This window comes from Lupinus angustifolius, chromosome LG06 (assembly GCF_001865875.1).
Source record: "Lupinus angustifolius cultivar Tanjil chromosome LG06, LupAngTanjil_v1.0, whole genome shotgun sequence".
NCBI lineage: Eukaryota > Viridiplantae > Streptophyta > Magnoliopsida > Fabales > Fabaceae > Lupinus > Lupinus angustifolius.
In genome coordinates, this window is record NC_032014.1 from 28,117,082 (window position 1) to 28,130,171 (window position 13,090).

Below are 13,090 nucleotides of genomic sequence, written 5' to 3' on the forward strand. Positions count from 1 at the left end.
TAAAAACATACACATATATATATATTCATAAAAGATCCCCGATGAATTTGAACTTGAAATGCTTATGTAAGTGACATATTGTTAATCACATTATGTCCGAATGATAATCAAGCATATAAGAATATCTTGCTCATTTTTGTTATAGTAGTCTTTTACCAATTTTCTATGAGAATAATGCATCTTCTCATATTAGAAGATAACTTATTTCATTTGGCCAATAAAAATGTGACATGTGTGCTATTTTGTTTATTTTTAAAAATATTTTTATAGAAAATGATGAAACATTGTGTTGCTTAATTATGCATATGAATTGTATTTTAAATTTTAGAATATATATATTAGTTTGTTAATTAAAATGATAGTTGAAATGAAGAAACGGTGTTTCATGAATGATTTGAAGTACTGCACAATTTTTTTAAAAAAAAACAGCAAATCATGGAAACAAGTCAAACAGTTCATGTTTAGTCCGGTTTACTTTTTACATAAAATTTTAACATTAACCGAATTAAACTGAACTCAATTCAGTTTATAAAATGCACTAAAAATCAAATCAATCCAAACTCCTACACCCCTACACAATATTGTAAAAATAAAATCTTTATTGAAGAATTCAAAAACAACTTGCAACGAATTCAACCATTTTGTTTTTATATAAAAACAATTTCATACATCAACTAAATTGTTTGAATGATGTTGGATTTATTTTCTTTGAGGTAACCCTACAAGACTTTCACTCAATGGAGTCTAGAGAGAACACTCTCCCGAGCAAGTTTCAAAAATTTGAACTTATAATCTCAAGATCACAATACAAACTTCTCAACGCACAAACAAACCAAATTTCCGTGGGATCATAAGAGAAATTTCATATGAACTCAAGGTTCATACTCATGCCCTCACCCTTAAGCACCACTAGTTACCCAACAGAATGAAGCTAAAGCAAAAATGAAACCTTGCTTTCTAATTTCCAATGGGGGCAATTACCTTATGAAATTTTCATAAAACTCAGTGTGAATCAAAATATAAGTACATCTCAGAGAATGTTTAATACACAGGTCCAAGATGGAGGAGAAAAGTAAATTAAAGCATCTCTCATTTTGAACACCTTATTTCTATCTCAAACAAAATTAGAACACTCTTCCAGTTGCTCCATTAACCACTAACTGTGTTGTGTTGAAGGAATTTGAGGATTAAACAACTTAATCATATGAAAAATTTATTAGCGATGGTATTCTTCGCTGCAGTGAAAATGAAACTTGAAGGCAGCTAGTTGACAACATCAAGAACCAGCTTGCGAGATTTCAGAACCGACCATCTCAAGCGACGGTAATATGCAGCTTGGAGTAGTGCCAGTGACAGTACAAAAATCCATTTAAAACCCATCTGCATATGCATATTGGCATTAGAAAAGGATAAACACGAGTATCATGTAACTAAGATCTTGCGATACATGGAAGGAAAAGGATAACAAAGGAAACATACCAGTTTTCTCTCTTCCATCTCAGGTTCTGCGGCCCAAGTTAAGAATGACACTATATCTTTCCCCATCTGAAGCAAAACAAGAAAATAACCTTTATTCTTCAATCCATTTTAATGCATTTGTAAGAAGATATATTAAAACCATCCATCCAGAAACAAATACCTGAGCTTCGGTTGCTGGGGTACCATCTTCATATTCGACAGCACCATCATTAAGCATTTTAGGCATGGCGATTGCTCCACCGGGAAAATAAGGATTATAATGGAGTCCCTCTCTAATCTACATTAATATTTTAAAGAGCCATAAATAAATGTATAAGCACACAATATTGGCACATTGGTATGGGGATACAATAATCATATGAACTTTTACGGTGGAGTATGGGCGATGTACTGTGTAAGCAGACACAATTTCTCACAAACACTATTTCTACATTGTGTGTGATAGAGACACAGTGGGCCATGAAGAAGGAATCAAGCCCAAGATATGGAGAGTGTATGAAAGGAGACGTGGGAAAAAGGCTGAGTTGGCAAAGCAAAGGGGCAATTCGGTTGGTATATAACACATGGGGAAAGGAGAGAGGGTAGGCAGAAATACAGTTATAGAAAGAGAATAGAGAATAGATATTTCTCTATGGATTGGTAGCTATGTCTATCAATAGGTTTTTCATAAGTGTAACCAGATCTTGATACAGGAATACAATCATACGGTTTACCATTCATTTTCATTTATTCTATTCTTCTTACTGTTTTTACTATTGCTTTCTGTGCAAATCTGATCTCTGGAAACAGCAGTCTATCAATTGGTCCGACCTGCCGGATCGAAGACGAAGGAGAAGCCTACAGCAGTAGATGCCACCGAAGATGTCTGATAGGGTTGAAATTCTGGAGGAACAGATGGGGGAGGTCAGAACTGCCATTCAATCATTGGTAGCTCAAATGCAAACACAAAGCTTGGTTCTCGCAGAATTGAGCCAACAACTTGGACAGAGAAGTGGTAACAGAGAGGTTGAACAATCATCAGGGGAAACTACGCAGAGTGAATCGCGTTTATCGGGGAAGAAGGTGAAGCTACCCGTTTTTGAAGGTGACGACCCGGTAGCATGGATTACACGTGCTGAGATTTATTTCGATGTCCAAAACACACCTGAGGAGATGAAATTGAAACTGGCTCGGGTAAGCATGGAAGGAACCACAATCCACTGGTTCAATCTATTGCTGGAAACAGAGGATGCTCTCTCATGGGAGAAATTAAAGAAAGCTTTGATTGCGCGGTATGGAGGCCGAAGATTGGAAAATCCGTTTGAGGAACTTTCTACTCTACGACAACTGGGCAGTGTGGAGGAGTTTGTTGAAGCTTTTGAATTGTTGTCTTCTCAAGTGGGACGTCTGCCTGAAGAACAATATTTGGGGTACTTCATGAGTGGTTTGAAACCCCAGATTCGACGAAGAGTCCGCACCTTGAACCCTAAATCTCGCTTGGAGGAACTTTCTACTCTACGACAACTGGGCAGTGTGGAGGAGTTTGTTGAAGCTTTTGAATTGTTGTCTTCTCAAGTGGGACGTCTGCCTGAAGAACAATATTTGGGGTACTTCATGAGTGGTTTGAAACCCCAGATTCGACGAAGAGTCCACACCTTGAACCCTAAATCTCGCTTGGAGATGATGAGAATGGCGAAGGACATTGAAGAAGAGTTGAGGGAAGAAGATGACGAGGGAGAGAGGAGTTTTAGCAAAAAATATTCGGTGGGTCGCAATATGTGGAATGGGCCTGGAAATTTTAATAGATCTGGAGGAGCCCAAGTGCACAAAAAGGGAAGTTCCCACTCGGGTTGGAATAACCCAGCTCAATCCGTGGGTTCCAAATCGGGTTTTTCTAACCCGATTACAAACCCCACTTCTTCGTCAATTGCAACAGGGAGGAAAAGCGATTCTGAATCACGAAATAATGCTTCAGATCGTTGGCGTGGGACAAAGAGCCTTACATATGAAGAAGTCATGGAGAGAAGAGCGAAGGGTCTTTGCTTCAAGTGTGGGGGGAAATATCATCCCACCCAACATAAGTGCCCAGAACGTGCCCTAAGACTTCTGATTTTGGGGGAAGGAGAATCAGCGGAAGAAGATGGCGAGATCATCGCCATTGAAGCTACTGCCACCGACGAAGATGAAGATGGGGAGGCTGAATGTAAGGTGCTAGGAGTTTTGGGAAGCATGGGGGAATATAACACCATGAAATTGGAGGGGCGGTTGGCAGGTATCGAAGTGATGGTGTTAATAGATAGTGGGGCTAGCCACAATTTCATTTCCCCTGCAATTACAATGGCGTTAGGGCTCACAATCACTCCCATGACAGCACGCACTATTAAACTCGGGGATGGTCACAAAATTGTCTCCAAAGGAATCTGTAAGGGTATCTTTATTAATCTTGGGTCCCATGTATTTGAAGTGGATGCTCTGGTGCTGGAATTAGGAGGTTTGGATGTGGTGTTGGGAGTATCGTGGTTGAGTACATTGGGGAAGGTTATGATGGATTGGAAACATCTTACTATGCAATTCTGTCATGAAGGGGTAATGGTGAAACTTCAAAGCAAAAAGGGAAGTATGGATAGGCACGGGTTCCTAAATTCATTCCTAGAAGGGAACTCAAATGACCAGCAATGGTGGTGGGGGCAAAAGAGGAAGGAGGGTAGTGGAATGGTGGTGGTAGAACAGCCCACGGTGGTGCAGCTTCTGAATCATTTTCCAGCAGTCTTTAAAGAGCATATAAGTCTACCTCCGGAGAGAAATCAAGTTCATTGTATCCAGTTGATTGCAGGTACCGGACCGGTTAATGTTAGACCCTACAAATATCCTCATCATCAAAAAGATGAGATTGAGAGACAAGTCTTGGAATTGTTAGAAGCAGGAGTCATCCGACCCAGTGTTAGTGCGTTCTCTAGTCCTGTGATTCTAGTGAAGAAGAAGGACGGTTCGTGGCGTATGTGTGTTGATTACAGGGCCCTGAACAAAGCGACTATCCCGGATAAGTATCCTATTCCAATTGTTGATGAGTTGTTGGATGAGTTATTTGGGTCAACTATATTTTCTAAGATTGACTTGCGGTCGGGTTATCATCAGATTCGTGTTCTTGAATCCGATATTCATAAAACTGCTTTTCGAACACATAATGGACACTATGAATATCTTGTTATGCCGTTTGGGTTAATGAATGCTCCAGCAACATTTCAAGCAACTATGAATGATGTATTTCGACCTTTTCTTCGTCACTTTGTTTTGGTATTTTTTGACGACATTTTGGTGTATAGCAGGAATGAAGAAGAACATTTGAATCATTTGCGTCAAGTATTACAAGTGTTGCAGGAACATTGTTTTGTTGCTAACAAGAAGAAGTGCAAATTTGGGTGTCAAAGCGTCAATTATTTGGGCCATGTGATTTCGGGAAGTGGCGTTGCCGTGGACCCGGAAAAAGTGAAATGCGTGGTGGAATGGCCAGAGCCCAAAACGGTTAAGGGCGTCCGTGGTTTTCTTGGTCTTACGGGTTACTATAGAAAGTTCATCCGTGACTATGGGAAGGTTGCTAAACCGTTGACTGAACTCACTAAGAAGGACAACTTCTTATGGAACCCCTCGGCTTTGGAAGCTTTTCACAAGCTGAAATTGTTAATGACCACATCTCCGGTGCTACTGTTACCGGATTTTACGTTACAGTTTGAAGTAGAATGTGATGCAGCAGGAAGAGGTATAGGTGCAGTTCTCATGCAAAAGAAGCAACCTCTTGCTTTTTTCAGCAAGGCTCTATCGGCGGGAAACTTGGCTAAATCTGTGTATGAGAAAGAGTTGATGGCTTTGGTTCTTGCTATTCAACATTGGAGACACTACTTGTTGGGAAAACCATTTGTGGTTTATACGGATCACAAAAGCTTGAAGTACTTTCTCCAACAAAGGGTTTCTTCTCCTGATCAACAATGTTGGTTAGCAAAACTCTTGGGGTATCAGTTTGAGGTCATATACAAACCGGGATCTGAAAATAAGGCAGCAGACGCACTGTCAAGATGTCATGACGAGGTGGACTTGGCTGCCATGGTGTCATACCCGACGTGGTTGGATGCGGAAAGGCTGTTAGACGAGGTAAAAAATGATACAGTCATACAAGGCATAGTGCAGGAGGTGAATGTTAATCCAGCCGCAAGGAAAGGGTATACTGTTCAACAAGGCATATTGTTCTATCACGGACGATTGGTGATATCTCCTACATCCAAGATTATTCCTCTACTCCTTAAAGAATTTCATGCTACACCAATGGGTGGTCATTCGGGTTTCTTCAGAACTTATAGGAGGATTGCAGCAAATCTGTATTGGCCAGGTATGCAACGCGTGATCCGTGATTATGTGCGGGCATGTGACACGTGTCAAAGACAAAAATATGCTGCTACTACCCCTGGGGGTCTTCTTCAACCTCTTCCTATTCCGAATGCGATTTGAGAGGACGTTTCCCTAGACTTTGTTACGGGTCTTCCTAAATCAAAAGGGTTTGATGTTGTCCTAGTTGTGGTGGATCGGCTTTCAAAATACAGCCATTTCTTGTTGTTGAAACATCCTTACACTGCGAAAACGGTGGCTGATTTGTTTGTGAAGGAGATAATAAGGTTGCATGGTATTCCTTTGACACTCTTAAGTGATAGGGATCCTCTTTTTGTAAGTCACTTTTGGATGGAATTATTCAAAATGCAAGGGACACAGTTAAAAATGAGCTCCGCTTATCATCCTGAAACGGATGGGCAAACCGAGGTGATTAACAGGTGCTTAGAGAGCTATCTCCGCTGTTTTGCATCCGATCAACCGAAAACATGGTCGCATTGGATTCCTTGGGCGGAATTTTGGTATAATACCACTTTTCATGTCTCACTTGGAACCACTCCTTTTGAGGTAGTATATGGACGACCTCCACCTCAGATTCTGCGTTTTCTCAGCAATGAAACCAAGGTAGCAGCAGTGGCATTAGACTTGAGTGAAAGAGATGAGGCATTGAGTCAACTTAAGCTCCATTTGTTAAGAGCCCAGCAGCAAATGACAAAATACGCAGACAAAGGCCGGCGGAATGTGCACTTTGAGGTGGGTGATTGGGTGTTTCTCAAATTAAGGCCTCATCGTCAACAATCTGTGATGAAAAGAATCAACCAGAAGTTGGCTGCCCGGTTCTATGGCCCATTTCAAATTGTTGCTAAACGAGGAGAAGTGGCCTATAAGCTTTCACTACCGGAGTCCTCTAAAATACACCCGGTGTTTCATGTATCTTTACTTAAGAGAGCTATTGGCAACTATCAATCACATGGGGATCTTCCTAAAGAGTTAGGATTGGACACGGTTAATGACGTATATCCGGAAAAGGTTGTTGGTTCTCGCTGGATGGTAAAAGAGGGTGTGTCGGTTCCTCAAAGTCTTATCCAATGGAAGAACAAATCGGTAGAGGATGTCACTTGGGAGGATAATGATGTCATTCAAGGTCAATTTCCAGATTTTAGCCTTGAGGACAAGGCTGTTTTTCAGACAGGTGCAATTGATAGAGACACAGTGGGCCATGAAGAAGGAATCAAGCCCAAGATATGGAGAGTGTATGAAAGGAGACGTGGGAAAAAGGCTGAGTTGGCAAAGCAAAGGGGCAATTCGGTTGGTATATAACACATGGGGAAAGGAGAGAGGGTAGGCAGAAATACAGTTATAGAAAGAGAATAGAGAATAGATATTTCTCTATGGATTGGTAGCTATGTCTATCAATAGGTTTTTCATAAGTGTAACCAGATCTTGATACAGGAATACAATTATACGGTTTACCATTCATTTTCATTTATTCTATTCTTCTTACTGTTTTTACTATTGCTTTCTGTGCAAATCTGATCTCTGGAAACAGCAGTCTATCAGTGTGTGTGCACTGTGTTACTGTATGTTAACCATAATATGCTTTATCAATAAAGAATGCTGTTGAAACTGAAAATGGTTATATGATATGCAAAGGAAAACATGCTTAATGTCAAAAGGCATAATATTAGCTATCCATGAAGTGCTGTCGAAAAGAGCAATATCAAGATAGAGCCTTCAACTGTCCCCACCCCTACTATGCATCAGACACGTACTAATTAGTGTGCACGAAAAAAGGACATGGAAAAAACATAGTTGACAATATCAGTAGTAGACTGTGCTTAAACTTAATTCAAAAGCACTAAGAGATTAGTAACACATTTTATTTACTTCTGAACCAGTCTTTGAAGGCTCTTCAACAGTCCCCACCTCTACTATGCATCAGATACATACTTCAGGAGATTATAACATTCATGGAAAAAGGACATGAAAATAAAACATATTTGACCCTTAATTCACAACCACCAGGAGATTATAGCAGATTTTATTTAGTTCAGAACCACAAATCAGGTGGCCTGGCATTTTCCATCAGACAACTAGCAAAATGTAGAAATGCTATTTTACAAGATAAAATATAAGATTTAAGAAAGAGGGTGAAGAAGAATTTACCGAAACACCAGCAGGTGGGTCACGATAACCGGTCAAAAGGGCAAATACATAGTTCTGACCATTGTGACGGGCCTAAAAAACAAAAGGATAAATATATTTCTGATACACATAGAATAGAAAATTCTAGAGACGTCACTAGCAAGTAATTGACATTACTTTGGTAATAAGACTTAGATCTGGAGGATAAGCCCCTCCATTAGCAAACCTAGCAGCTGCTTCATTTGGATATGGCTGAGGAAAACGATCGCTTAGTTTACCAGGGCGTGTAAACATCTCACCCTCATCATTAGGGCCATCAACCACCTCAATCTCAGCAGCCATAGCCTTAACCTCGTCTTCTGTATAAGCAACACCAACCAAATCACGGTATGATATCAAACCCATAGAATGGCAGGAAGCACAGACTTGTGTATAAACTTGATGACCACGACGAATCCTGCTCATGCAATATTAATTGAAAATACTGAGACACAGAATAATTGCAGTACTGCAAAATCTGTTTTAAAAGCAATGTAGCAGCAGAATGTGCATTCTCCACTTAAGAAAATACACCCAAAAATGCCCTCAACGGGAGGACAGTACTTCTTTAACAGAATTTATAACTGCTATTACTTTGTTAGCAAAATTGTAATCTAGCAATCGGTGCATAATAAATAGAGTAAGCCACCAGTTTTGTCATCCAAAGATACAAGTGTTCATATTGATCCTCGTTTGTGAATCATGGAGTTAGGTCCTCACTCCATGAGGCACCACATCAAAAATTCTAAACACGCTAGTATAACATTCACAGTTCCACATGACATCATATTTTTTAAGTAACTCAACTATTTCCTCCAACCGAACAACTCTCAAAAGTTTCTTCAAAAGGTTTAGGCAAGAAAAGAGGAGAAGAGAGAATAAATAATGGTTATATAATATGAGAAATGAGATTGATACTAATAAAATGATAATGCAATGAGATGATACTCGGGACGAAACCAATAATCTTATTTATCCTAATAGTAGAGTCCTAGTCCAAATTTAATAAGGAAATAAATCTGGTAATAAATCCTACCAGGTCATATCGGATATAAAATATTCTAAGATTCGATAAGGAGAGAGGTGATTTTGATAAATTCTGAAATTTCCCATCAAGCTAAAGCTTCTTAAGATTGAACTTGTAACACTTAAATGCACTAGAAGAAAATTGACTAAAAAACATAATGCATCAAAATATCAAATAGTGGGATAGTAGATAGAAACTGCTGGAACAGATATGGTATCTAGCAGCATCGAGGGCGGATATGAGGCTAGTGTATCTAGGACAAGAAGCCACAGAACCTAATACTGAGGCAAAAACAACAAACTGCAGATGTGGGCAGCAAAACACCATTGCAATTGCAGGATTTAGATGGACAAGGGACAAAGATGGCCAGAAAAGTCGAAGAGGGCTGAAGAAGCAGAGCCTGAACAGTGGAAAAAAACACTCTCATACAATCTAGAGAAAGTCTGGGCATGTCTGATGAATCTCAGGCAGGGGCACAGTGGTGCAGTTGATCAGACTAGAGATGGAACATAGAGTTGCAGATCTGAGACAATAATCATAAAAGGAGACAGATTGATGACAATGGAGAGATAAAGAAACGATGTGGAAAGAGAACATTACAGAGGTGGGTAATCATAGTTTTGTTTTTTAGCGAACTCAGATACAAAAGAGCAAATGGGCAGGATAGTACTGCTCTGACACCATGTTGAATTGGAAGGATTTAGGTAAGGAAGAAGGAAATTAGAGAATGTAGACTTAGAATAATATGAGATAAAGATTGGTATTGAAACTAATATAATGGTAATGTGATGAGATGAAGACAAAGCCTATAGCCGTATTTATCCTAATAGACTTTTAGTCCTAATCGTAATTAAATTAAATAAAGATGCGAATCAAGAAAAACATATAGTTAGTAATACTAAATACATTTAAAAACTCAGATACAATAATGATATCATGAAAACTTTTTCATATATTATAACAGAACCTATGGGTAAAATTTCAAGTCAAACTCACGAAGCATGATCATATGAACTGAGGATGCCTTCGTGAGGCCATGGATAGCTTGGACAAGCAAGGCCATGCTCAGCTTCATCAGCTGATGCTGTTGTTGCAAAACCCAGAAACCCTGACATGCCAGCACCAATTAAAGCAAGTGCTCTTATGGACCTGCTTCCATTAGAGCCAGCATCATCTTTCTTTGCAACGATGGATGACAAAAGGGAAGTGCTCTGTTGCAAGTATAAAGATGCTATTAGCAAAAGACATGATTAAATTTTTCCATAGGATGCAGATTATTATCAACTCACTGAAACCTTACAACATGCATGAATATGTCTACATATCATTCTGCAAAAGGGTCAAGCCTATAATGGGAGATAGCTACAAGTAGTTGGACCCGGACCCAACTTTTCAGCCCACTTAATGGGGAACAAAAAAGCAAGGACATGGATAAATCCAGATATGTATATATATACAACATAAGTCAGAAATTGAACTCAGACATTTGCATTTCTTAAATCAGAAAACACATTTTCCCAACCCCCAAATTGTATTCTAATGGTATGCTTGTGAGTTAGGTTTGGGAGGGGAAGGAAGAAAAAGAAAAGGCTTCAAGCCAATTCACAAGTGTATTCTGTGGCTCTGAAGCCTTCCTTTTCCTTTCCTTACCCTCCAAAACTAAACTCACAAACGAAGCCCAATGGTCTGTATGCGAGTTGACTTTTGGAGGGTAATAGAGGGAAAGGAAAGGCTTGGAAGTCATGAAATGCACTTGCGAGATGGTTTGAAACCTTTCCTTTCCCTTCCTTACCCTCCAGAACTCAACTCGCAAACGAACTTTAAGTGTCTCAAAACACACCTCAATGTGGGTTACAATAAACAAAAAAGTAAATACTCTACTCCCAACCGAAAAGCAACAAACTAACATTAAGAGCAGGAATGGCGCTTACGGTAGATTGAGATTGGAGTTTCCTCCTCAATAACTGCTGAATAACGCCTCCAGCCATATCGGTCCACACTGTAGATTATTTACACAAACAGACAATAATAAATAACCATTCAACTACTGATATATCACATATATATAAATCATAAGGACAGTGATGATGACAAAATTGAATAATGAGTGTGAATGAGAACAAAGTAAAAGTTACAAACTGTTTACTAAACCTAATTTGCAATTAAAGATCACTATACAACAACAACAACCGATCCCACTGAATGGGGTCAGCTACATGGATCGAAATGAACAAAAATATATCGCGACGACATTTGTTGCAAGAAATGGTAGCCACAAATAGATGATATGTACTCATTTTAATCAACATGTAGAAACCAAATTATTATTAACATAACACATTGACAATTAAGTAAGGGTCTGTTTCCGAGTTGGTTATCAGATGACCAAGAGAAAGAAGGAAACATTGAGAGTGGAGCATACTCATACTCATGAGTGTATTTTATGGCTCCCGAGTCTTCCTCAAATACGAGGAAGAATTCGACAAAGTCAAACGAAACGCAACAAAGTTTAAAAATTAAGAGTGTTTAAAAAATCTGATAAGGTCTAATCTTGAAATTAGAGTAATAGTGTATATAAAGTAATAATAAATAAATCGGAGGAAAAGGGACTCACGAAAAGGAAGTGAATTAGTGATGGGAGTTGGAAGAGAAGAGAAAGGAGCAACAGCAGCCAGATACACGACTATAGCACGCGAGGATGGCACCGCGACAAATACTTTGGATTTTCGGTTGTTTTTATGGGCCTTATGCTAAACATTTACAAGCCCATTAAGCTTCAATTTTTTAAGCCTTTAGTTATAGATGGCGATCAACTATCTCCTCCCAGATTTCTAACTCGGTCTAGTAAAAGAATGTCATATAATTAATAATAAAAATTTTAGAAATACACATTAACATTTTTATATTACTTAAAGAAAATTGATGAATTAGGGATATTGATGTTCGTTCGAAACTCGACTCATTATTTAGTTTGATAAACTTGATTCATGAACCAAACTTGAGATGAAAATTAAGGTTGTTAAATAAATAAATCGAACTTGAGTTGGATATAGTTCAACTCGTTAGGTTCATGATTTAGATCAATATATATAGTTATATTTATATTTTTATATATAAACAACTTTTTCATGTTTATTGTTATTATATCATGACTCATGCAATTATTTTTTATGTTTAATTGTTAAGTGCCCAATTATAATGAAATGTATAGGAAATTTGGGGCAGTAAGTATGTTTTTATGTCATTACTGCGTATTATTCCTACTAACCTGGTTAATCTTGCTAATCATTAGAACTCATGGGTTTTTGTTATTTTAGGTTGATAAATGAAGAAAACAAAGGAGAAAAAGGAGAAGAATGAAGTTGTGAATACTACAAGCCTCGCCCAAGCGATGATATGGTCGCTCAAGCAACAAATGGGAGAAAAATGCTCAAAAAATGCCTGATACCCTCGCCCAAGCGAGGGACTGGGCGACGCATCATTGGTGTTTCTGTTGGGTCGTCGCCCGGGCGATGGCTTTCTCGCTTGGGCGAGACTAGGAAATATGGCACTACATGAGCAGTTTCAAAAGTTACCAAGGGTGGTAACTTATTGAGAAAAAAAAAAGAAAGCTAGCACGAAAGGGGAGAGGAAGAAGATAGAAATCGTGGAAACGATTCTATTACATACTTTCTTTTGTATTAGTTCATGAGTTAAGCGTTGTAATAGCGAGGATGAGTGGCTAGTTCTTCGTAGTTGGGAATCGAAATGTAATCTTCTTAACTTTTGTACTTCTGGATTCAATTCTATATTATTGTTATTTGAATTTGGAAAGTTTGTTCCATATTTATTGTATGATTTCAATTAGCTACGAACTTCATGATTAAAGGTTCAAGTTTAACTGGGAAGTTAAACTTGATACTGGATCTGAATTTTCTTTCTTTCTATATGATTGATCTAGGGATGGACAATGGTGTAGGAATTGCTTTTACGTTTGAGTTTAATGCGAGTTAATCACCCAATTATCTGAGGAATTGGAAATTGAGTGATTATCTAAGAATGTTA

General features: G+C 38.6%; 1 protein-coding gene across 1 annotated transcript; it reads right to left on the reverse strand.

Moving 5' to 3' along the window:
• Positions 933–11,752, reverse strand: LOC109350656 (cytochrome c1-2, heme protein, mitochondrial). The gene is made up of 8 exons (XM_019591894.1): positions 11,661–11,752; positions 10,978–11,045; positions 10,043–10,257; positions 8,158–8,437; positions 8,002–8,073; positions 1,640–1,756; positions 1,480–1,545; positions 933–1,380 (listed from the first exon to the last, which is right to left on the reverse strand). Exons 2-8 carry the CDS (start codon positions 11,032–11,034, stop codon positions 1,264–1,266), a joined length of 924 nt encoding a protein of 307 aa, XP_019447439.1. The 5' UTR covers positions 11,035–11,045; positions 11,661–11,752; the 3' UTR covers positions 933–1,263.